The sequence below is a fragment of the Sebastes umbrosus genome, chromosome 11 (assembly GCF_015220745.1).
Source record: "Sebastes umbrosus isolate fSebUmb1 chromosome 11, fSebUmb1.pri, whole genome shotgun sequence".
NCBI lineage: Eukaryota > Metazoa > Chordata > Actinopteri > Perciformes > Sebastidae > Sebastes > Sebastes umbrosus.
Window position 1 is genome coordinate 12,822,303 of NC_051279.1, and position 27,316 is coordinate 12,849,618.

Consider the following 27,316-nt stretch of genomic DNA (forward strand, 5'->3'; position numbering starts at 1 on the left):
ATCTAGACCAACCTAAAGATGATGGAGCAGCATCATGTAAGGGATTTATTGATTTTCCGATATGACATTACTCACATGGAAACCAGAAGGAGACAACTTGTAGTGTTGTGACATTATCAGAAGAGCAGGATTTTGGCAGTTTGAATTCACTAACACATCTCTCTCTCCGTGCTCCGTCTCAGTTTCTATGACAGCTACAGTGACAGCAAAATTAGCAGCAACAGACCACGACACAGCGTGAGCTGCGGCACAGCCAGCACAGAAACACGAAAACAACTCTGACCTCACCAGCGTGGTGGTCCAGAAGGTATCCGTGACCTTACCAGTATGGTGGTGACAATGAGTGTCTTGTTTGCCAGCGTCTCTGAGACATTGATATCCAGACTGGTGGAGTTCATTGCCAGGGTGTTGTTGGAGTACCAGACACCGATCTAACAGAGAGGAGAAAGCAAAAGGAAATCAATGGCTGTTATGGGATAAGTAATGTACTGTTAAGCTCCAACTTCACTGCAACTGTTTTACTGTTGTGGCAGGCTACACACCATCTATAGAAAATACGTATTTCAGTGAGTGCATTAACACTATTGTACTATTTTATAGAGGACCTTTACATGTTGAATATGTGATGCTTTGCCTTTGTATCCATACTGTTACATACTGTATATGCATATGGATTTAATTGCCCCCTTTGGAGCCGTACACATACCGGCAAGTACCATGCATGGTAAAAGAAAATAAACAAAAAAACTACCGTTTACGAGCAGAGCAATGAGTTGAGACAAGACGGTGAAAATTGAAAAGCATTCATGATCAGGCGTTTCATTGCCATGTCTATTTTCCTTTCTTAAATTGCATAAAAAACAGCTCACATATTTCCTTTTTATGGAGACAGTAAAGTCACTTAGGTACATAAGTGTGTGATTATGACCTAACCACTGTGCAGGGGTGGAACCGCAGCTCACAGAGGCATTTCTTTTGGAGATATTGCAGTACATTTTTCAATAGGTCAGAGGAGAGGTAATGACTCCTCAGACAGAATCACAGTTTTTCTATAACACTCTTTATCCTGCCTTGACATTTAAGAGGGGTCTTTTCTCTGTGAACCACCACTGCCTGCCTACAGTGCAGTGTAGGTGTTGCTGTGCAGAGAGGTGGGCAGAGTTAAAATGGAAATTATGGCAACTCTCCTCATAGAGTTAAAGTCTAGATTTAAGCATGGTTATCAGTTATCACCATGGTTAGTATTAGCATGGGAGGCAGTTGCAGAAACGTGCTAGGCGGATTAAAAGAAGGTGAAGAGAAAGTGTTTCCTCTAGTCAATGAACCGCATCGTAATTCCCTCAGTCTGGATCTGCAGTGATGTGTGTACTTATGCTTCATTTAATCTTGACTTTGAAATGCAGGTGAAATGCATTTTGATCTTTATCTCCCCTCACCTTTCCTTCTAATGCTCACTGGAGGAGTCGGCATTGACAGAATAATGGCACCAAAATTGTCCTAAACACCTCGTTGGATGGGTCTGCCAACATTTTATTTTGGTTCCCTACATTGTCCAACTACCCTTAACAAATTTGTTGTGGCATGTAACTTGTACATCAAAAAGATGAAATGCCCAGACTGACAGGGGAGGTCTGGTCCAGGGAAATGAATGAAAAGGAATTTATGTGTAGAACAAAAACTGTAAAATGAGACTAAGTCGCTTTTCAAAGAAGGAATGACACATGATTTCTCTTACAAATTAAAGTTCGAAGCCTTAAAGAGATAGTTTGGGTGTTTTGAAATGGGGTTCTATGAGGTACTTATTCATGGTCAGTGTATGACCTACAGTAGATGGCGGTCAGCCCCCAGTTTGGAGAAGCAGACAGGAGTTACCGCACTGAAGCAAAGCAATGTACTGCTGTGGACGGGGCCGGCAACAGATGTATTTTAGCCACCTAAAAAGACCCACCTTAAAAAACAATCAATATCAGTTTAAGTGTACACTATATTTAGAGTTTTTTTCGGCGGTTTACCTCACCGTCAGACAGCTCTTTCCGACGAGGAACCAAAGTCGTTTAATCCATTTATACTCTCGCCAAAGTCACCAGACTCCATTGATAAAACTTGTAGTTTTACCTCGCAGAGCACAGGGGTTCCTGGTCTACCGCTACAAGTTTTTTCAGTGGAGTCTGGTTGCTTTGGCGAAAGCATAGATAACGGCTTCAGTTCCCTGTGGGAAACATACACTATAGCTGTCTCACAGCAAGGTAAACCGGCGAACACTTAAACTGATATTGATTTTCTTTTAGGTGGCTGAAATATGTTTTGCTGCCGGCCCCGTCCACAGCTGTACTTTGCTTTGCTTCCATTCAGAAACTCCTGTCTGCTTCTCCAAACTGGGGACGTGTCGACCGCCATCTACTGTAGGTAATACACTGATTATGGATAAGCACCTCATACAACCCCACTTCAAAACACCCAAACTATCCCTTTAAGCAAGAAAAAACACACACGTCTGCTTAATTCAATATATTTTGTGGTTTTGCTGCTTCAACCTTAATTTGTCTGGTATGACCTGGTGGCTAATGTTAGCAAATCTCAGATAGATAGTGTTTTATAACTGACATTACTGTGCAAGTTTGCAAACTTTATGACTCTTCACTAATTGTGTTATTGTTAGACTATGTTTAAACATTTATGATTATCATGTAATTGCCATAGTGGCCTCTGTTCAGCAAAAGTTACATTCCATTAAACCTTTGGTAGTTTTTAATCTACGTTTGGTTGGAATCATTCATATAAACATCAGGGTTTTTGTAAAACAACAACACTATTTGATCGTATACCACTGAAAGGCAGTAGATGATAATATGGATTGCTATATACAATTCAAATCCAACTAATAATTCGACTCGGGCGTACCACTCAGATCCTTGATGTTTATATGTACACTAACAATGTGAAGAAATTGCTAGAACATTGCTAAAAAGGAGCAGGCATACTTGGAAAAATCTATTCAATGTAATGACATTTCATTGTTTTAGAAACAACGGAATGGAAACCAAAACGGTGTCAAAACATATGAGTTCAAGAGGAAACAGCACTGTAGTCAGGACCACTTCAGTCTTTAGTCTATGTCAACTGCAAGTCTTGATCCAGTAATGCCCAAGAGAAGACCAAAGAAACCAAAACCAATACAAACTAAGCCTTAGCAAATCCATTTCTATAGACAAAGAGGAAATTAAACTCCATTAAGCCTTCATATAATACAGTACAGTATATAGAGTATAATATATACAGTAGGATCAGCAGAGATCTCTCTGCACATCCACTCTCTACTGAGCTTGAGGCCAATTACAAACACTGATTCCTACAAATGAATGTCACTGTTAGTGGGCACAGAAAGAAAATAAACCAACCATTAATAAAATGCCACTTATGTGTGTTTTCAGATCAGAAAACATCAAGTCAACATCCAATAAACACACAACAACAAGCAAAGCGCCGGGGACAGGGTCAGTCCAAACATCAAAACACATTGATAAAAACAAAACTTACACTGGCCTCAATGCTACAGATGTTTGAAATTCAATTGATGAACAATACAAGCAGCTAATGTATTCCAGTAGCCTTCAGATAACATAAAAGTTAACACGCATTTGCAGCTACAACATGACACGCATCTGATGGCAGGTTCCACTAAAGTGCCATCAGGTGAAACACATCAAAACAACTTTGTAGTAAAGCTACTTGGCTACTATGAGGAGCGCCTGCGATGAGGCTGACATCAGTGTTAAACACCTCCTGCGGCGTAGTGAAATCAGACGGGTGACCTGTAACTAACCCACAGCCTACGGGCGGTGTGACCCAGCTGCTGCGTGATAACAGGTGACTCCTGACCTCTTTGTGGCCTCCTCGGTGTTTCTCCAGAATCCGCAGGGTATAGTTGGTCCTCTGACCTTTGCTGTTGAACTCCACACGCCCTGTCAGACCATCGTACTCCACCTGGCAGCCAGACGGAGAAAGGGAGGTGAGAAAGCGTGAGAGAGGATAGGAAAGAAGGATAGGAAAATGAGAGGAGCGTAGATAGAAACAATGAGGACAGATGGAGAAATAAATACAGGCAATCTTCTATATAAGACCAAACATTTTCTATCACGATTAGGCAGACAAGTACTATCTACAGTGATTAGGAGGAAAGAGAGGGTGAAAGAGTAAAAGACAGACAGAGCTAGAGAGACAGAGGAAGTGTCTGAGGCAGCTGGGCCAGACAGGGGTGATCAGTTTTGGATCAACTAGGAGAAAGTGAGTGACTGAGCGAGAGGCTCAGATAGAGCAGCAGAGAGAGTCAACAGCTCCCTAATAAGACTCTGAAGAACTGCACCTCACAGCTCAGCTCTGCCTCTCCAAAACCCAGGTGCTGCTGGCACAGCTAGCGAGATCTATGATGAATGGCACGGTGCTGAAGATGGAGCACACCATGATGTTGACTAACAAAGGCAGATGTCGGGCCGGTGGGAAGGAGGCAATGAGAGATGGGGCTCAGGCTGCCTTGACAACAGGTAGTCGATGAGAGGAGCACACAGACGACCGGAGATGGGAGATGACAAAAGAGTAACAAGAGACAAGAGGTTACATGCGACATGAGACAAGGATGATACAGAATGCAGCTGTACTGTAGTCAATCAATAATCGAGAGAAAATGAATCAATCACAATTAATGATTTGTGATAATGTTTGAGTCATTTTTCAAGCAAAAAAGTCAAACATCTACTAGTACTTTTCTCTGATTTATATCATTACAAATTGAAAATATTTGGATTTTGGGCTGTTGGACCGACAAGACAGGGCTGCAATGATTATCTTCATCATCAATTAATCTGCAATTTTTTTTAAATCAATCACTTAAAGTAAGTAATCTTGAGAAACAAGCAAGAGTACACTAGATTATAAAAATGATCCAATCAAAAAACCAAGCCCAATGTTGCCAACTCTTTTCTAATGAAAGTAGCACTAACTCCAAAAATCCCTAAATCTAGAGAGAAAGTTGCTAAGTCTGCGACACTGACCGTCCGTCCCTTCAGGCTTCCCTCCAAAGCCTATCCCCTAAAGTTATCATTATGAGCATAAACAGTGAATATGGTTATTGTTATTGACTCTGGTGAGGTGCAATGAGTGTACGGGTAGAGCACGCTCAGGTAGAAAGATAGGTAGGCTGTCCAATCATTACATCTGGGCCGAATGAAATGATTTGACGAGCTTATTACAGTCCTGTGACAGCCACAGATACCCGATTATTTTCTTTTTGTCAGAGCACTTGATTTATCGCACCATGACTTGTCAGAATGTAATGAGAATTTCAACAAATATCACAAAAAAATGTTTTTGAAGGAGATTGCCAACTCTAGCTTTTCATCGTTTTGTTTATGAAATGTCAGAAAATACTGAAAAATACCATCACAATTTCTCTGAGGTTTTTTAAATGTTTTGCTTTATCCAACCAACACTCCAAAACACAACGATTCAGTTTACTATCACATACAATAAAGAAAAGAGGGAAAATCCCCACGTTTTAGAGTCTGGAACCAGCAAATATTTGGTATTTTTGCTTGAAAAATGATTTGAACAATTAATTGATTATCAAAATAGTTGACAATTAATTTTTTGTTGATCATTTCATCTCTGATTTGAAGATGTCACCTTAAGCTTTGGGGAACTGTAATGGGTATTTTCACTATTTCTCTAACATTTCATGTGAATATCACAAGTGTGGACTAGGGCTGCAACTAACGATTATTTTCAGTGTGATTAATCTGTCGATTATTTTCTTGAATAACTGATTAGTTGTTAGTTCTATAAAATGGTGAAAAATGTTGATCAGTGTTTCCCAAAGCCCAAGATGACGTCCTCAAATGTCTTGTTTTGTCCACAACTCAAAGATATTCAGTTTACTGTCATAGAGGAGTAAAGAAACCAGAAAATATTCACATTGAAGAAGCTGGAATAAGAGAATTTGGACTTTTTCTTAAATTACTCAGACTGATTAATCGATTATGAAAATAGTTGTAGATTAATTTAATAGTTGACTAATGGAACTAATAGTTTAACCCTCCTGTTGTCTTCGGGTCAAATTGACCCGAAGACAACAGGAGGGATAAATCCACAGAAATTCAACATTAGGTCATGAAAAATTAACAAAAGTATGCTCATATTATTAATAATAGCCAGACAAGAAAACATTATTGTCAAATAATAGCCTTGTTCATTATCATCAGTTGGCCTGTTTAACCCTCCTGTTGTCTTCGGGTCAATTTGACCCGAAGACAACAGGAGGGCTATCTAATCGATTAATCAATTAATCATTGCAGCTCTAGTGTGGACATCTGAAAAATTAAAAATTCAATCAAACTGGGACCAAACATCGAGCTCATATGTTACCTATGTTTCTCATGTTGTATTTGTATGCATGTGCATGTGTATGAGCATGTACGTATATCAGCAGGTGATTATACAACACATCAAGCGTTTACCATGCGCAGGTAGTTCATGAGACTGGTCCCGTGTTGCCAGATCTGAGGTGAGGTGCAGCTGAGCGGCTTCACTCCGATTTCCTGACTGCGGTTCAATTCCCTCACCGCCCCCACCACCACATGCACCGCATCAAACATCAGCGCTGACGAGAGCTGTGGAAGGGGGAGAGGAAACAAGAGAGAGACGGAGGGGGAGAAAGGCAAAAGGGGGTTGGAGGGGGAGGGGGGGGAGGGATGGAAACACAGTGAGGACAGACAAGGAGTCAAGGGAGAAGATGCAATGAGGAAAGATGTGCGAGCACAAATGATTGAATGGTTAACAGAGATGGAGGGAGGGAGAGGCAGGGAAAATCAGAGAGAGAAGAGATGTGAGGTATGAGTAAACCAGTGGGGAGGAAACACAGATGGATACATCAATACCCATTAAGTACAAACAAAAGACTAGCTGAATCTCTTTAACTGCTCCATGAATCAGTGTGAGGAATAAAGTAGCTTAATGTTACGTGGCGTACAAAACAAAGCTTGGAAAATGACTCCTGAATGTGCGCATGCATGAGTGATCGAGTGTCAACGAGACTGACCGCAGGGCCGGGGTACGTCAGGTCACATCCCTCCCTCCAAGAGAGGTTGAGGCTCCTGATGAACTCCAAGTAGAAGGGATGGGTGGTGTTAAACATGGAGAAACCCACGATGTTGGACTGCTCATCCACTATGTCATCCAGTCTCAGTAGTGGGAAATCCTAGAAAAGGAGGAGGAGGAGCAGGGAGAGAGAGAGACAGACAATTCAGGTGGTGACAATGTTGACAGCATAGACCTATAACAGCAGATGTGAAATGTTCTAATGACTTCCCTTTAAGGGATGGAACCATATGGAGGCCATTTTACCTGGGTGCTGTAATTGGACCCTATGGTGAAAAAGGCTTATGTTGTCCTTATAATCCTTGTATTTATACACCAATATTGTTTTTTATTCAAATAATGAGCGTAAGACGACTGTGTCAAAGATTTTGGTAGAATTTTGATTATTATAGCTCCAAGAGAACAAATCATGCCTTCAATCAAGAAGATTATCTCATAATTGTGCATTTATATTGAAGGCCATGATTTCATTTTTTCAATTTTACCTGAACTTAATATGTAAGAACTGTCTTTGGTATTCTGAATGGCTAATATAAAGCAATATCTTTTATGTAGAAATTAGGGCTGTCAATCAAGTAAATTATTTCATCAATTTAATTGGATGATTGTCCATAGTTAATCGCGATTAATCGCACCTTAATCACACATTCTTTACCTGTTCAAAATGTACCTTAAAGGGAGATTTGTCAAGTATTTAATACTATTATCAACAAATATGCTGCTTTATGCAAATTAATGTATATATTTGTTATTGGAAATCAATCAACAACACAAAACAATAATAAATATTGTCCAGAAACCCTCACAGGTGCTGCATTTAGCATAAAAAATATGCTCAAATCGTAACATGGCAAACTGCAGCCCAACAGGCAACAACAGCTGTCAGTGTGTCAGTGTGCTGACTTGACTATCATTTGCCCCAAACTGCATGTGATTATCATAAAGCTGGCATGTCTGTAAAGGGGAGACTCGTGGGTACCCATAGAACCCGTTTTTATTCACATATCTTGAGGTCAGAGGTCAGGGGACCCATTTGAAAATGGCCATGCCAGTTTTTCCACGCCAAAATGTAGCGCAAGTTTATAGCGTTATTTAGCCTCCTTCGCGACAAGCTAGTATGACACCATTGGTACCAATAGATTACTTAGGTTTTCTAGTTTCAAATGATGCAAGGATCTTCACTCTAGCTTCCTAACGTGTTATTATCAGGTTAACTTTAACAGCCCTAGTAGAAATCTTTAATAGATTCTGAATTATAGCCTATAGGCGCGCAATTACAATCAGTCACTTCCCTGTTTTGCCGTTTTTTTTTCCCGGTCAACCGGCTTAGGGTTTGTTTTGATGCTGAGAGGAGAGGTTGAAGAGCCTTGCTAACTGTAAATTAGGAGTTGTTTTAGTTGATGAAGTGTTTGGAGAGGCTAAAGCCTTCAGCAGAACTCCCGATAGACTCGTCGCAATTGTCTTTCATTCTCATCGCAAGGTAACGTTATGGACATTAACTTCACGATGATAATGCGAAGAAATCGCGGTAATCTATGGTTGGCAGTGTGTCAAATCTGAGCACAGAAGAAAAATACTGTGCAAAGGAGAGTGAGATAAAGAAAAAGAGCGGAGGGTGACAACATCTAAATGATGGAGAGAGAAAAAGGGATATAGACCGCTAGGAAAATGGGAAAGAGAAGTTGATGGCAATGACTCCAGTTGATTTTTCACAGAGATATACACACACAAGACTTGGCATCTAAAGCACAAGAGCACATCATGTAGAGAGGAAAATTTAAAGGAGCACGGCATAAAGTGACACATTAATTCAAATGGTAGAAGGGGAGGGGAGTGTATCAAAGAGGCAGATGAAAAACACCAGAAGCGTAGAGAAGGTGGCGGGTGGCAGAAGAAAAAGGGCACATCACGTCTGTCATCACCTTCACCTCAGACCCCTTTTCCTTCAGTTTCTTTGCACTCCCACTTCTTTATACAGTGTGTTCACTTCTCAGATCTCTCTCTCTCTTTACCCCTCCCCATCCTTCATCTCCTCTCTTTTTTCTCTCTCTGTCACCTCTCTCTCTCTCCTCCCTTTATCTCATATACTTTCTCCGCCTTAGCACCTTTGCTTGCTCATAAAGGGACAGGAGAGGAGGAGCAGCAGAGAGGAACAAGTGAAAATGGAGGAATAGAAGAGACAGGAGAGAGGAAGGGGTAGAATTGGTAAAGCTCTTACCATCGTGGTGAGTATGTACTTGTAAAACGCTGATGTCATCCCCAGCTCTGACGCCTGTGGGATAAAGAGAAAGAGAGATGAAAAAATAAAGTAGAAGCAGAAAAATATAGAAGGGGGGAAGATGTAGAAAGATTGATGGAGAGAGAGGGGGGTGGGTAAAGAGTTATTGAGAAGCAGGGAGCAAAGAAGACAGTTGGGGGACAAAGTAGAAGGGGATATGGGGGAGGAGAGGGAGCATACGTTAATCACGGTTTTACATCATCAGGCTAACACTAGGACATTTCGCCGAGGGCGGACAGCCGCTCCAATGTGCCCAGTAAAAACATCCCATACACATTCAAACTGTGACTCACTGCGCTGGCTACCGGCGTTACAGGCCGTACTATGAATCAGAACAAGCCTGGGTAACATCTGCACCGCATCCCAGCAAGAAATGTTCCTTTTGTCAGATATTTTCTTTAAGAGTGCAAGTGATTGTTGCTGGCAGACATGCATAGATATTGTTCCCTATGCAGCCCTGGAGGGCAGAGAAGGTAAACTTCTGTTACAGCAACAAACATGCAGCCTTTGAGAGAGTTGTTTTATTTATTTTTTTTACAGATGCTAAGCTGTGCATGCCCTTCATGACTGTAACCTGAATTTCCCGAATGGGTACTTTAAAGCTGCAGTCGGTAACTCTGAGCAAATATGATAAAAAGTTATCTTTATAAAACTGTCACTATATCCAGTAGTACATGAGACAGATAATCCGTGAAAAAGATCATGTTCCTCTGCCTCCTCCAAGTGCTCCTAATGGCATTTGCAAGATTTCAATGTGCTGGAAGGAAAACAACCAATCAGAGCCGAGCGGTCTCTACAGCAGCTGTCAGTCACTGCTCACGAAACTCTGATCAAACTGTCAAACTAGGCGGCGCTGATCAAATATGAATCAATATTCTGTTACTGTAATGTCTATTTCTCTTCTCAAATGTTTTCAGAAACATCTTGTAGTGTACTGTTTAGTTGTAAAATTAGGAAGTTTGCTCCGGATGGTGGGCGGTGCTTGGTTTTGTCTCGACTGTTTTCAACAGCCAGGTCACAAACTTTCTCATTTTACAGCTAAACATTCATATTTGAACAGCGCTGCCTAGTTTGACCATTTGATCAGAGCTCGCAAGCAGTGATTGACAGCTTCCAAGAGACTGCTTGGCTCTGATTGGTTGTTTTCCTTCGGGCATGTTGAAATCTTGCAAATGGCATTGGGAGCACTAGGAGGACACAGAGGAACATGATTTTTTTTTCAAATTATCTGTCTCATGCACTACTGTTAGGATATAGTGACCGATTTATAAAAATAACTTTTATCATATTTGCTTAAAGTTATCGACTGCAGCTTTAAAGAGAAAAACGCAAGTCTCTGCGTGTTACTATGTGCGTTACAACTTCATATCCTTGGCGTCTCTGAAGGATGTATTGATGTCTGAGGACTGACCTTCTTGAGGATGAGATAGGAGACAGAAGCGTTGGCGTCAATGATGATGGTGGCCACTTTGTCGTCACGGATCTCCTTCAGCAGTGGCGTAGGGTCCAGGTTGTCATCCAGCATCCTGATTGACAGCGTCTCCCGGGAGATGAGAAAGCGGCGCACCAGTTCCTCCAATCTCAGCAGGCCTGAGGCAGAGCCAAAGCACAGATAAGCTGCATATCAATGTCTGTATCAGGAGACACAACTCATATTTCCAAAATGTAAGCTTTGCAGGACTTGTGAAGATCTTGATTTATTCTCGGTTGGTCATATATTTGTGTCGTTTTGCAAAACATGATAGACGGTTTGTCTAAATCCCCAGGAAATGAAACATCATTTAATATGGAGTCTACAGTATGTCTGCATTCACTGTTTCTCTTTGAAGGATCTCTTATGACCTCCACCATGACCTCCACATGTTTTGTATTCACTGCCATATGCTTGTTTGTTTATCCGTTAATTAGCTGTATATTTACTTGACAGATTTTGTTAGTTGAAAAAGAATCATGCAGGCTATGGGCCAAACGGATTACTTTGTGCTGTAGATAGCGCCACCATATGGCCATTTATAAAGCACTTAACACCTGAACAGCGAGGAACAGAAAGAAAATTCTTCCTCTGGATTCTTTGACTCTACATGAATCTTTCAGACTACATCCTTTTACACCCAGACAGATTTTACACCATCTTGAATTTTTTCCATCACTCCTCCTCTCTTCCATCACACACTGACGAAGGCGAAGGTACAGATACACATTGGTGTGATTTAAAGAGATCAGACCATATGTATTACTTCTTTTTTAGCTATCTGCTTGAATGTCTGCCGTTTTATATATCACATGTAGAGCTGCAACGATTAATCAATTAGTTGTCAACTATTAAATTAATCACCAATTATTTTGATAATCGATTAATCTTTTCTTTCTTTTTTTAAGAAAAAAAAAAAGGAAAAAATTCTCTGATTCCAGCTTCTTAAATGTGAATATTTTCTAGTTTCTTTACTCCTCTATGAAAGTAAACTGAATATCTTTGAGTTGTGGACAAAACAGGACATTTGAGAACATCATCTTGGGCTTTGGGAAACACTGATCAACATTTTTCACCATTTCCTGACATTTTATAGACCAAACAACTGCTCGATTAATCAAGAAAATAATCAACATTCAACAAACAACAATGAAAGTAATCGTTAGTTGCAGCCCTAATCACATCATACTTGTGGATCCTCACATATTGTTCCTCTTTAATGTTACCCGTACAGATTTTGTCCAATCTTAACTCAATTTGGTCCATAAAATATTTGGATAAGCCCAAAAAAGATCCCCTTCTTCTGAGGATATATAAAAAAATACTCTGCTTGAATCAAAATGTGTGTTTGGTATGTTTTTTCCTCAAAAGAAAAGGTTCCAGGGCACCATGTTAGCTGAACTGGTAGAGCGGATGCCCCATTTTCATGGACCAGGGCATAACTACTAGACACAAAAGGTCTCCTGTTAACAGTCTATTCAGTGTTAGTGTGCCGGAGGTTTCAAATTTTCACATCTCATTAGTCCAAGTTGCATATTGGATTATGAGCGGCTTCCCAACTTGCTTTGCTGTCACAAAAAAAAATCCAATACGTCCACACTTCTCTATGTTTGACATATGCCATAACATTAAAATGCACAGTGCAAATTCAACAAGATGATACTGTAAGTGTACCTGTGAACTCCCAGTGATACAGCAAAATCTGATGACATTTTAGCCATATGGCGCTACACCAACATCGCAAAATATAACTATAACTCAGAGCCTATGAGTCTGACTCAATTGACATTTATCTCTATACAAAGCCCTAATATTCCCAGAGAGGTTTTAGGTGTCCTCCAAAAAATGATGGGTGCCATCATCCAATCAGTATGACAAATTTTGAAACATTTTCTATTAATAGAATAATAAATCTAGAGAGTCGTGCAGCTTTGGCAGAGGTATGCGCTGTTTGAGTGCTTTGTAATTCATTCTGTTGTCCCATCCATCAATGACTGCTTTTCATTTCATTGAGTGATGCATGTACTATGAGCAATATAGTATGATATCCTTAAAGAGGACCTATTATGCTTATTTTCAGGTGCATACTTGTAATTTGGGTTTCTACTAGAACATGTTTACATGATTTAATATTCAAATAACTCTTTATTTTTCTCATACCGGCTGCGCTGCAGCACCTCTTTTCACCCTCTGTCTGAAACGCTCAGTTTGAGCTCCTGCCCAGTCTGCTCTGATTGGTCAGCTGGCCCACTGCTTTGATAGGTCAACAGAACCAAACCCTTCAGACTCCGCTCCACCTCCACTCTAAGGGGCCGTTCACATGTTGTGTCTAAAAATGCCAGCAGTGATGCTTTCATACTTTTATCCAAGGTGCTTGGGAGGTTGTTTTCCTGACGCGCCTGCCGTTACTAAGCAATCAAATAAAGTTTAAGTTAAAACCTGCGCGCTGCGATGACAGTGATGATGAAGTTTTGGTAATTTGGCAGCAAGCCTCACTGACAAAACAAAAAGGCAAATCAAAGATAAATGGATTTCCAGCACCGTAAATCCCTCACAGTAGCTTTACTGCTTGATTTCTCGGCACCAATTTGGCTGATCTTTCAACCGGATGTTGTGACGTCCTTGGACGGAACGAGCGAAGCAAGTAAAATTGTCCATGGCACAGATTGTAAAGCTCTGGGTGGCCCTGCACTAAAAGGATTCACTTCACCACATTTACCGCAGACTGATATTTACAGAGGAAAGAAAAGATATCTGGTGGCTGTGATTGTCACGCCCTGAAAAATAGGAATGCTTGCACACCGCGATGGAGCCGCTCTCACTTTTGAGCGTATGTCTACATTAACAATGGATTTCAGGGTGCAAAAAAAGCATCATGTGAACGGCCCCCAACTAGCTTTGTTTGAGGACGTGCCAAACTAGCTGCTAGGCAGGTATTATGTAAATGTGTTAGTTGGTGACATCACCACGTTACGGAAAAAAAGGCGGGACTTCAAGCAAGGCGTTTCAGGCAGTTCAGCAGCAGTGTTTCTGTGGGGGATGGTAACTCCCTTTGGCGTTGTCTGTGGGCTTTGTAACTTTGCAGACCTTTTACATACACAAAAAAACTATACAGTATATCACACTAAAGGAAAGGGAAAAAGCACAAAAGCATTATAGGTCCTCTTTAAAAATTAAATAAAAAAACTAGAGATTCAAGGATTCTGCAAACCTCTGGCGAATAAGATGGACAGAAAAAGGAGCAGAACTGCAGAAGCAGAAAGAGTAAAATACAGTACTTGAGACACACTTCAACTGAATTCCCCTCGAAAATGAGTATAATGACTCACTTGACATTGTGTGCGGAATGAGCCTTTACCAGAAAGTCTACCCTGATGCTTCCTAATTGTAATTCCATAGTAAAGCACCCCTAGCTATGTAAATAAGTGGTGGGGCAGGCATCTGGGGGACGGAGGGGAGGGGGAGAGGGAGGAGAGGAGGAGGAGGAGGAGGAGAGAGGTAGCGCACAGAGCCCTTCAGCAGGAGAAAGCCTCTGTAAGCAGTGGGGTAATCACTGAACCAGGCCAAAACTTTAATTAGTTTGAGGAAGGAGGGGAAAAAATCAATGCACTTTACAGCTTCCTCTCCTCCCCTCTCCCTCATATTCTCTCTCTCACACATAAGCTCTAACCTCTCTATCTCTCTCGTCTTAGCCCTGTGCTCTAGTTACCTCCCTCTGTCTTTATCCATCTCGCTCTTACGCCGCCACCATCTCCCTCTCCTTGCGCTCCGTCTCTCCCTCTCGCTTTCCTTAACCTCATCCATCTCGTGAAAACTGCATAATGGAATTAGGCACAGATAGCGCGTTGTGACCCAGGCATAGCGAGGGAAACGATACGTCGGAAATGACCCAAAATCTCTGACTCGCTCTCTTCTTACAGAATATCTACTTCCACGGGCTAAAGAGGGAAAAATGTAATTAATGCAATTAACATGCAATAATGACCAGTTTCTAAATACGTCACTTAATTGGGATGCGCGCATGGTGGGTGTCAATGAAATGTGTGACTTCACGCGTTACACGCCTCGCTGACAAAGAAGAGAGAATGTCTACTTCACTTGAACACAACATTCTACACCGGGGTTAACAAGATGAATAAAACAAGTGAGCTGGTGGTAAACATTGTCTGATGTTGAACCTCTGCAGCGCCACAGCAGAGCTGCATACACAATCACACAAATACCCCAAAACCCCCACTCACACATATACAGACATACATCACACTCAGGGGGCAACAATACTCACACACACACACACACACACATGCATAAACCAGCACATGTGCGGACAAAGTGAAGCAAGCACTCGACAAAAATATATCAAACACACACACATACCGCGCCACACGCACCCACACAGTCGTTCAGAGTGTGGAACAAGCCTGTTGAGTGGCAGTTAGCACCTATTCCGCAGCCATGGCAACCAGCTCCATGGCGATAGATAGCGCAGCCAAGTGGGTCAGAGTCTGTGAGTGTGATAACCTTGTAAAGATCACCTTCAAGCAAAATATATTACACACACACGCAACCCCCAGTCTCCGCACCAGTATGAAAGCTGCATCTTTTGGTCCCGGACGGTAACGATGATGCTATCTGTTGCCTCTAATTCTTATGACGGGGAAAGCCTTGTGAAAGACAGGGCTCTTATCTACACATCCAACAGATGATCAAAACCGGGAGAAGGTGTCTGATGCTATTTCAAAGCTTTTTTTTTTAGTTCAATGAAACGACGAGTCCACAAGGAATTCAGCTTACTTTCAGGAAACCGCAGGAAGGCTGGATACCTGCTGGGGAGATAATGAAAGCATCTTCAATGATTGAATCAATTTCTCATAATGTCACAGCGTTTTGTTTGTCGAAATCTACCCTTTTCACACTGCCATGAGAAGTGTTCACAGACTTCAATGGTCCCACTTATTCTTTATGTAATTGCCCTTCAGTTCTTGCATGGTTCATAGTTGGCTGGTGTGAGCAGCCGTCTGCTACACAACAGCTCAGTTTCACTCACACAAAACAGTCAGATGACTATTCAGTGGAAAAAAATGAGGATTTTGCCACCTCCTATAGCACATAGTGTATTATTTCATGCATTCACATAAGCTTTGTTTGAATACTACAGCCACCATCCGACCAATCCCTTTAATTCTTGTGACTCTCGATGGGGCAGTGCATAATAAATCAATAACGCACTCTTTCAAAATGAAAATAAAGAGGGCTAGCGACTAAGCCCTGAATCCCCTGTGATGTTAAAGCTCTCTGAGTGCCTGGCAAGTTAAATCAAATGTGCCCTAAGTTCTTCCAATACTGGAAAGCATTTCAAACACGAATATTTATTAAATTGGTTTGGCCTAAAAACCCTCTGAGGTGGATAAGAGACAGTGTGCAAGAGCATGAGTAAAATATAAAAGGCAGGCTGCAGCAGGAGCCATGTTCTGAACTCTGACAACAGACAGAACTTTACGACCAGACTGTCAAAATGAGTGTCCAACAGTGCAAAACAGTCATATCCGCCCAAACAGTGTGAATGTGCCAACACTCCCACAGAAGCATTTGCACACACAAACACACATATACTAGGTGAATAAGCTCGCAGGAACACCCACCTAAACAACAAACGCAGCCGTGCAGTCGCACATAATGTACTATATATCTATAAAAGAGGCTGCGTGTGTACTCACACTCAGCCTTGGCACAGACCAGGCTGGCTGATGGGTAACTGAACGAGCGCAAGATGGCTTCGATGGCCAGGCTCAGGTCCTCGTTGCTAGGGTACAGAGTGACAGAGGCGAAGCGCAGGTACGGCAAGCGGGGAGTTTCCTCTGGACCGATCTTTACGTGAGGGATCTGACAGAAGGAGAGAGGAAAGAAAAACATTAAGGAAGGCAAATGTGTCGAGATTAAATCCCCTCCAAACACACACAGCAGGGAAAAAAACTGTGAATAAGGAAGCTCCATTAGAGAGGCTACAGGGTGAAAAGAGAAGATAAGAGAGATGGCAGAGAACAGAGAGACCTTAAGGATAAAAGGCTACGGGAAGAAAGGAGAAAACAGTAGGAAGAAGTGGATGATGGTTAATTATAAGAGAAGGAGTTCAATAGGCAAGGGAAACCAAATCTTTAGATACACTCGCCATGACGTCTATGACGGATATTCTTTATTAGGAATAACCCCTTGAGATGTGCCATCTCGTTTTCAAGGAGCTCCTTAACGACAATAATACAAAATAACCTCTTCCACTCCTCGAGGGCGCTGACTTTACTGTCTTTCAGAGGCTGTAGCGGGCTCAGTTTTAGAGCTGGAGTGAAAGTACTGGTATCTCATGAAACTAGAAAACCTAAGGAATCCATCGTTACCACGTCGGGAAGGAGACTAAATAACTCTCTGAAGTAAGGCTAAATTATGGCAAGGAAAAACTGGCATGACTATTTTCAAAGGGGTCCCTTGACCTCTGACCTCAAGATATCTGAATGAAAATGGGTTCTATGGGTATTCCCGAGTCGCCCCAGTTTGGGCCAAAGCAACGCAGTTTTTTTGAATGCAGTAGAAATGTTATTTTTACCCATTCAAAAAATTTAATTACATAAATGGGTATGTCTTGTGGATCCAATGAGCCCAATTGTATTCATGTGTGATGATGTTAGTCCCCATAGTAGCCATTTCATTGTAATGAGACCATTTTTCCTAAATTTGACCTCACTGCTTGGTGGGGTGGAACAACTGTAGAATCAGCGTTTTTTCACATTAAACTTAGTGAAATTACAGTTGAGTTCGACCAAAGCACACCTGGTGATTGTTGGAAAGAGTAACGACGACGATTAAGGTGAGTTTTATTTTGTTTCTGTCTAGTTTGAATGAAGTGTTTTACGATGCTCCGCTACGTACAGCTGATCTCAACATAGACAAAAATACACGTGGATGATGGAGCAAGCTGAACGGAGAGGGGGGCAGAGGTCTGCGCTCTCCGAGTTCTAGTTAGAGGAGAAATGTACCATAAGCTGTTTTAAATAGTGAGGGTGATTGAAATGTATACATTTAAAAATAAACTGCAGCCAATGTCGCTGTCTTCTTATGATGAGAGAGGACACATCGTACATTGTACAATGACAGGTTATGAAAGGACAGCCAAGAACAAACCTGCATAGTCTATTATAAAGTATATTGGGTAGGAGGGGTGGTAAGTCAGAGAGGAAGAGGTACTAGACTGTCTGTAGGCACACACAAGACACCGATACACACAGATCTGTACATATTCGTGTGTGTGTGTGTGTGTGTGTGTGTGTTCATCTTCCACACTCACCTCCTTCTCTCCACATATATGACTGACAGTAGAGCCGGAGGCGGGGCTGGAGGCGGGACCTATCACAGAGACAACGCCTTTGGGTAGAATCTGACACACTGAAAGGGAAAAGGGAAAATAAACAGTGAATATGAGACACATCCCTTTCCCTCGGCTTCGTCTTGATGGCAGCACAGAGTTGGCATACAGTAGGGGCTGAAGTCAGGGGAACGAGTGGAAATTTAAAATGCAGCAAAAACTCAGAGGATGCATTAGGATTTCACTTTAACCACTTATTCTATTGTCGCAGCACAATCTGTCTCATTATAATCCGATTTATTTTGAGATAAATACTCAAAGGACTACAGCAGGGCTGCTGCCATTATTCCATTGTTTAGACAGTTGCTTTTAATGATTTTTAAGATGTTTTTCTGTAATTATATCTCTGGCATTAGAACAGATTGTCGGTCACCTTCAATTAGCAAATGCCAGTTTGTATCATTATCCTTTTTGCGGGAAGACATTAATGTGGGCGACACTGTTTTACTCATTTGTCTTTTAAATACTTAAATGCTCAGGAATGGCTCAAGTAAACACCATCTTTGTGATTCAGTATACAATCTGTTTAAGCAGATTTCACTGTTCAAAACATCCACATGACAACAAAAGTCTCCACTGTATCCATACCATGTTGGCAGTGACGACACAGCCTAACTCACGCCAAGGCCTATTGAAAGAGGCTGGGACATGGGTCTTGGGGTATGGGGTATAACACATGCGCAGTGTAACTGGAGCTGCAGTCGTGCGTTGTGATTGGCTCAATTTCGGCGAGTGCAGACTAGATTTTACTGCGCATGTGTTGTACTCCAAAGATATGACGCGTTGCTGACGCGTGACATCTCCTCTTTTCACCCTCCTTGACTCACGGCTAATCCAAAAATGGGCAAAGAGGTGGAACGTCGGTTGAGCTGAGGCGGGCCCGGGTGACCTTGCAGAGCAGATGGTACGGCACCCGCCTGTCACTCAAAGCAGCCACGCCCTCAATTGTGTCTAACTTTAAGCCTTAATATAATATAAACAGGTGAGTTATATCAAAATTTGTCAGTTGTCATGAACGGGGAAATTAGCTATAAAGACTAAAACCATTTTTTGCACCAGGCTGTAAACATGTTTATTTCTGCTGTAAAGTTGGGCATTTTAACATGGGGGTCTATGGGGATTGACTCGCTTTTGGAGGCAGCTTTATGTGGCCATTTGAAGAGCTGCAGTGTTTTTGGCACTTCCGCTTTGGCTTCATTTCTCAGCACCAAAGGTTGCGCTTGGTAAAAAAGGTTAGGCTCAGGTATTGTCTCTTCATTTGAGCCCTGACAAAGATCAGGTCATTTTTTAAAATGTTTCATCAAGAAGACATGTCACTAATAATACGTACGTCTCCACTATGTTGGGTAGATACTTTAATAATTATGTAACAGGACAGGTTGTGTTCATCATCTGTCTTATACTTGACTAACTGACCGGCCTTCAGTTTGTGTTACTGATCAATTATTCACTTTCATGGCAGGAGTAAGACAAAAAGACCCACCTCTTAAATATGAAGCTACGCCTAGCTAACCGGCTGCAGTCTGTAGTTTTGTATTCATCTTACACATATGAGAGTGGTCTCATCTAACTCCAACTCTTGGCAAGAAAGCAAACAAGCATATTTCCCTTGAAAATCAAACATCTGTGTTTGAACAGTATTCATAACAGACAACATCACATCACCCCAATCCTGGCTTCTCTCCACTGGCTCCCTGTTCGTTTTAGAACTGATTTTAAGATTTTACTGATCACTTTTAAAGCACGCCTTGGTCTGGCCCCAAGCTATATAGCGGCAATGTTGAGCCCATATCAGCCAGCTCGTAGCCTTACAGTAGATCCTCAGATGGAGCCCATCTGGCTGTTCAGAAGTCGAGGCTTAAAGGGGAACACCACCTAAATTAAGAATTCCAATATGTTATTTCCATGGCCGAGGAAAGTTCAATCAATATTTGTGAACATGAGCTACTCTCTCACAAAAGCCAGAAACCAGAGAAGTAAGTCTCAAATTTGTGATGTCATAGGGTATAAAGTCTGGAGCTGCTCCATAGACAATGAATGGGAGACGGATTTCGTGGACCCACAGGATGTTTGTTTTCTTTTTTATACCTAAATGAGCTTTATTCTATTGTAATGTTGTCAGCTGTGAAACAGAAAATGTTCCCCTATACTCAGAACATCTCCCTCCCATCTCTCAGTGTCATCTAGATCATCTCTTCCTATTCATTGCTGGAGTAGCTCCAGACTTTATACCCTATGGTATCACACATTTGAGTTTTAGCACTCTAGTTTTTGGATTTGGGAGAGAGTTGTTCATGTTTACTAATATTTTTTGTACTCTCTGAGACCACAGGAATAACATGTATAAATTTTGAAAATGGGTGTAGTTCCCCTTTAAATCTAAAGATGAACGTGCTTTTGCCATCAGGGCCCCTCGGCTTTGGATCGACCTTCCTGAGATAAGGCTCGCAGAACCGGTAATCTCTTTTAAATCACTTCTTAAAGCCCATTTTTATAGACCTGCTTTTATGCGATGTCGTCTTTTTTATCTTCTTTTTATTGTTTTTATTGCTTTTTTTCTTTTTATTTGTATTTATTTAATTGATGTGTTTTTCATTGTTTTTATCTATTGTACTGTTTTATCTGTTTAATTTTACCTTAGTTTTTGTCTTGCTTTTGTTCGGCCTCACTGTTGTTACATTGCCTTGTATGCTGCTTTTTGCTTTGCTTTGTCTGTCAAAGCACTTTGTAAACTCTGTTTTTAAAGGCGCTATATAAATAAAGATAATATCATCCTTTAGCGTACAGAAATAATAACCTGTTTTTGTACAGTATGTCTTGGATGTGCAGCGAGTTCATTTTTATTGATGTTTTCTGTCTACCCACCTGAAAAATGCTTTCATAGATACAGCGGGAATGAGTCTGGTGACTTAACCGTGTTATTCTGATAGTCATAAAGCTCTTTTCTTGCTGCTATATCTGGTTGGTATTTTAATTCATCCCAATTAGTCCTCCTCAGTCCCTGTGTGTGTGAGTGTGCCCACACTGTGCCCGTGTGTGAATGTGTGTGTATATGTGTGGCGTGTGTGTGTGTGCCCGAGTGTGTGCGCACAAGCGTGCTTCAGACAGCTGTAGCTGTAAGATGATGAGCTCTCTGATCCAGAGACGAAAAAAACGCTGAGAGCAAACAAGCCTATCAGAGTCTCCTGCCCATCGGTCAAGGGCACACACACACACACACACACACACACACACAAACACATCAGACACACACAACTCAAGCATGCACACATGTACACAACCCTTCTCAAGCACACAGACATTTTGCCAGTAGCTTGTGGCAGGGTCAGCGGCCTATTAGAATAGGAGCAGGGAGCCTCGTCTCCTAGTGACGGATTCAACAGCACTTCTTTACAGACTCCATAGATACTATTTTAACTCCATCCATCCATCCATCTGCAACCGCTTATCCCGTTAGGGGTCGCGGGGGGGGCTGGAGCCGATCCTAGCCGACATTGGGCGAAGGCGGGGTACACCCTGGACAGGTCGCCAGTCCATCACAGGGCTGACACATAGAGACAGACAACCATTCACACCTACGGGCAATTTAGAGTCAACAATTAACTTAACCTGCATGTCTTTGGACTGTGGGAGGAAACCGGAGTACCCGGAGAAAACCCACGCTAACACGGGGAGAACATGCAAACTCCACACAGAAGGGCCCCAAGCCAGATTTGAACCTGCAACCCTCTAGCTGTGAGGCGCCAGTGCTAACCACTGCACCACCGTGCAGCCCCTATTTTAACTCTGTATATCAATACAAATTTCATGCAGTGACCGCTGTGCTGCTGCTTTCTGCTTGCCTGCGATGTCGATCTGTATTAGTATTTGATGATTTGTTTTTGTCGTGGCCCGCGCAGTGGGCAGTGCCAGCTGTTACTGGAGGGCACTGGTCCACTGTTTTTAATGAGACAGGCTTACTGGCCCATTACTGGTCTCCAATGACGTGTAAACTAATCAGCACGAGCCCTTACTGGTTCCTAATCACATGAAAGTGGTGGTGTTTCATCGTTCCAGTCATCATTTGGGGTTTTTGCTCACAAAAGGCAGCTTTTTAGGAAATGTAATTATCTTTTTTTTGTAAAATATCAGCGCCCTTTTTAAGTGGAATAAAACCTGCAGTATTCAGTAGACTACTGTCCTTTTCTACTCCATACCGGCCACTATTAATATTAATAGTCCATATTAATAATGAGATCTACTGGTATTTTTAGTGGTCACTCTTCGTCTGTGCTAATTAGACACTATGCCCTACTGGGCTATAAAGGATTTATCACTCTGATGGGTTGGGTGAATCAGCTCCACTGGTTTCCTTTGGCATGCATCGGCTCTACTCACTGGTGTCAGTAGTGTCGTACTGGGAGTCTTTTTGCAGCTCGTATATGTCCACCTCCACTCGGGCTCGGGACGGACCCTCCATCACGCTGTTGATGTTCTCCCTGGCCAGGGCCAGCGCCAGCCGCTCCCCGCGCCCACACACAGACTGGTCGTCCAGGATTGCCGCTAGAGAGGCAGAGAGGGAAGGAGAGATTGGTGAAGGACTCATTTAATTTAGTCTTAATGTTTATAGTTGTGATTAAGATGCTGCAAAACTCAAGCCCTTTTAGTCTATGATATGTTTACATTATTTTGTCTAGCCTCTGTGTACATGAGCTGTTTTGGTCAAACAAAAATCTTTAGTGCTTACGGAAGATTTCTTATTTAAATAAATTTTATTGGACTTAGTCTTACAGCTGAATCCAAGAAATCCACTGATATTTAAAAAAAAAATATGTACATATGTATTATTATTATTATTATTATAACACAAAACAATGACAAAAATTGTCCAGAAACCCTCACAGGTACTGCATTTAGCATAAAAGATATGTTCAATCATAACATGGCAAACTGCAGCCCAACATGCAACAACAGCTGTCAGTGTGTCAGTGTGCTGACTTGACTATGACTTGCCCCAAACTGCATGTGATTATCATAAAGTGGGCATGTCTGTAAAGGGGAGACTCGTGGGTACCCATAGAACCCATTTTCATTCACATATCTTGAGGTCAGAGGTCAAGGGACCCCTTTGGAAATGGCCATGCAAGTTTTCCCTCACCAAAATTTAGCCTAACTTTGAAGCGTTATTTAACCTCCTTCTAGACAAGCTAGTATGACATGAGTCCGCTACAACCTACAATCGCAAGTTGTGTTAATGCATTAAAAAAATTAGTGGCGTTAAAACAAATTTGCGTTAACGCGTTATCACATTAACTTTGACAGCCCTAATTATTGAATTAAGTTTTCTAATCAAAAGGTTTTAAAAGCTTTTACTATTTTTTATAATGGCATTGCCTCTTCTCTGTTAGTATATTTCATTGTAGTTGTTTTGTTTTCCTATTCTTTGTTTTTGTAATTGACTCAGTGTCATGGCAAAACCCACTTTGAGGCACCAAAGCAGGCCAAAACCAAATCATGAGAAAAGTATGTTGAGAAACGTTTTGATCCAGGTGTAGTAGGGATGGAGGGATTTTTTGGCCACCTACCCATGCGGACGGAGGAGAGCAAAGGGGCCTGACTGAGGGAGCGTGGCGCCATGGTGACTAGCAGGAAGGAGAGGACGTGTATTGACAGCAGCAGTGCTGGCAGAGCCGGCATCTTCTACTGCTCCTCATGGAGAATGGTCTGCTGGCTGCCTGTACCACCACCTGCAGGATCGGAGGACACGCCGCACGTTATTGGACACACACTCAACAATTCTCCTGGTACAAGATGTCTCTCTTTAAACTGTCATCCTGCGGCTTATCTTCAGTTTGCTCTGTCACATTTCCATGTAGTGGGAGCACCTGTAATTTGACAGCACATACAATAGACTTTCATGCTGAGCTATGAAGATGTTCACTGTCATATCACAGCCAGGTCCCATGCACACTGCCTGTCTAATATTAAAATACAATACACACACACATCTTCATTCATGTCTCCCGTGGAAAGTCTGCTGCTTAGAAGTGACAGGATTCAGCCTTTAAGGGATCTCCAGGGGGTTCAAAGACGACATCACAACAGCTGGCACTTTCACTCATACACATCTACACTGCATGTAAACGTACATATGAACTAAAGGCATACAAACAGATACACACTAGAAACACTTCCCGAACATGCACAAAAAGACTCACAAGTACAAAGACAACTGCCTTACAATACACACAAGACCATGTACTACACACCCACACACGCCTGAATCCACTTACATGTTTTCCATAACCCACCCCCCACCCCCACCCCCAAACAGACACACAAACACCGAAAAGAGAGCTCAGCTGAGCTCCACTGGTGCTAAGCAGCCCTCTCGAGGAGTGACAAGGCCCTGCTCTGACAGACATGTTGACAAGGCGGTGTGAAAGGATGGAGAGATGAAGGGAGGGATGAAGACAGGAGGAGAGGAGGAGTGTTGTGTGACAGACAGGGAGATTGAGGTGGGGTTGGTGGTGGTGGTGGTGGGGGCTGTTGACCTGGGAAGGTTGCAAACGTCTGGTTCACTGGTCTGAGCTTTAGACAGGTCTGACAGACAGCTGAAAGAGTCAGTCCATGACCTTCAATTGACCCTCGCAGCTGTAAACACGGGGATGCTGGAGTGGTAGAAAGGCTGACCTTTGACCCTGACAAGTATATGAGGGGATGAGATGAGTTGGCGCTGTGTGTGTGTGTATGTACATCAAAGAGGCAGATGATGCAGATTGTCGGTCACTGTGTTGAACGTCTCTCCTCCATTCTTCCTTTACAGCCTTTTCACTTTGAGATCTTCATTATTCCACCCCGCTCACCTCTCCATCACTTATTTAGCTTTGATGTTTAAAGCACATCAAAAAAAAAAATCCTGCAACCCTGTGCTTTAAATCTCTCTTCACGTCCCATAAACCAAACACACTTCCCCTTTTCTCCTTCCTTCCTTTGCCCTCTATGCAATTACCGACCTCCCCTTTCTTCCAGCCTAACTATACTTTCACTTTCTCAGGTTTGCTGTGTCAAAGGGTGGGCAAGCGTGTGCGCGAACATGTTTGTAATACTAATAGCATGCGCCATACTGTGCAGATGGCTGTGTTGCTCTCATTATGGTTACCGCAGCTCAAAGTGAGCAGAGGCAGGGCTTATGCGGGGCCATCTGTATGTGAGACACAACATAGAATAACTGGTACATGGTGGGAGTAATTGTTTTTCGTTCTTTACAATAAATCGTTCTTGTTTTAACACAATAAAGGTGAAAATACTGTAAATAATGACTGAATCAAAGGGTTAACAGTTCTATGCTGTTGTCATATTTGTGTGCATGTGTATCATGTAACATAGACAGTTATGCAACAGCTGATTATTGTGACCAGAGATCAAGATCACTACGGCACACTGCTGTCACACTGCTGTGGTATGCACTGCACGGTACTCCATTGTGCTGGCTGTTACTGTATTCTGTTTGCTCCCCGCATCAGTCGCCTCTTTCTCAATTTTCTCTTCACCAAAGTCTGTGTGTGTGTGTGTGTGTGTGTGTCCGTACCTGTTTATTAGAGGGCATGTATGGGGATGTGTGTGTGTGTGATGGCGTATTGATCCCAGCACAGCTGAAGTGGCGGGCCTTCAGGTGCAGTCGATCAAAACAACGGGGAGCCTATCACGGGAAGCGCTGCATTTCACAGGAGCCGTCTGATTGGCTATTACCGAGCGACGTGATGACGAATAAGATCCTAACTGAGGATATGCCTTCATCAATGAATGGGATGGAACCGGTGCTATATCATTGTTATTGAGAGCTATTGACAGCATTAGACAGAGAAGATTACAGCATCTATACTCCCAGGAGGAGAGGAGGAGGAGGAGATGGAAAGCTGTGATAGAAGTAAGGAGAATGAGAAGCAGAGGGAATGGGGACGGGGACGATGGGGGAATAAAAGAACAAAATTGAATACAGAGAGAAGAGATTGGAAAGTGTTTCTGCAGAAAGAGAGAAGCAGAGCAGGATAGAGATAGAAAGACACAAGAGCAGCAGTGCAAAGTAACAAAGTGCATTTACTGAAGTGCTGTACTCAGGTATACTCACTACACTTCAGATGGAAATATTAGTTTTTACTCCACCACCACCACCACCATTTATTTGACAGCTAGATTAACCTACAAAATATATGATCAACTTCTAAAATATGATGTATTGTTGTTAGGGCTGTCAAAGGTAACACGATAATAATGCATTAACGCAAATTTGTTTTAACGTCACTAATTTCTTTAACGCATTAACACAACTTCAGAATGTTAGGTTGTAGCTGAATCCGTTTTAAAGCTGGTATGAAGATACTGGCATCATATGAAACTCCATTGGTACCAACCATGTCATACTAGCTTGTTGCAAAAGAGATTAAATAACGCTCCAAATTTACGCAAAATGTTGGCGAGGAAAAACTGTCATGGCCATTTTCAAAGCGGTCCCTTGACCTCTGACCTCAATATATGTGAATGAAAAATGGTTCTATGGGTACCCACGAGTCTCCCCTTTACAGACATGCCCACGTTATGATAATCACATGCAGTTTGGGGCAAGTCATAGTCAAGTCAGCACGCTGACATACTGACAGCTGTTGTTGTCTCTTGAGTTTGCCATGTTATGATTTGAGCATATTTTTTATGCTAAATGCAGTACCTGTGAGGGTTTCAGGACAATATTTGTCATTGTTTTGTGTTAATTGATTTCCAGTAATAAATATATACATACATTTGCCTAAAGCAAGCATATTTGCCCACCCCCATGTTGATAAGAGTATTAAATACTTGACAAATCTCCCTTTAAGGTACATTTTAAACAGATAAAAAAATGTGCGATTAATCACGATTAACTATGGACAATCATGTGATAAATCGCAATTAAACATTTTAATTGATTGACAGCCCTAATTGTTATAGATTAGGCTCCTAACAGTAAGTAGGATGCATCTCATCAAGC

The 27,316-nt window shown here is 42.0% G+C and overlaps 1 protein-coding gene across 2 annotated transcripts in view; it reads right to left on the minus strand.

Annotated features, from left to right (window-relative positions):
* The window catches only part of grik5 (glutamate receptor, ionotropic, kainate 5), a 98,821-nt gene that overhangs the window by 21,255 nt on the left and 50,250 nt on the right, over positions 1 to 27,316 (minus strand). For both annotated transcript variants that reach the window (XM_037784955.1, XM_037784954.1), the window contains exons 2-11: positions 23,877 to 24,038; positions 22,690 to 22,854; positions 18,235 to 18,332; positions 16,616 to 16,781; positions 10,839 to 11,017; positions 9,368 to 9,421; positions 7,091 to 7,249; positions 6,510 to 6,662; positions 3,880 to 3,984; positions 324 to 431 (exon numbers count right to left, since the gene is read on the minus strand). In XM_037784955.1, the coding sequence (XP_037640883.1) occupies positions 324 to 431; positions 3,880 to 3,984; positions 6,510 to 6,662; positions 7,091 to 7,249; positions 9,368 to 9,421; positions 10,839 to 11,017; positions 16,616 to 16,781; positions 18,235 to 18,332; positions 22,690 to 22,854; positions 23,877 to 23,988 (1,299 nt within the window). In that variant the 5' untranslated portion in view covers positions 23,989 to 24,038. The remainder of the gene's footprint in view (positions 1 to 323; positions 432 to 3,879; positions 3,985 to 6,509; positions 6,663 to 7,090; positions 7,250 to 9,367; positions 9,422 to 10,838; positions 11,018 to 16,615; positions 16,782 to 18,234; positions 18,333 to 22,689; positions 22,855 to 23,876; positions 24,039 to 27,316) is intronic.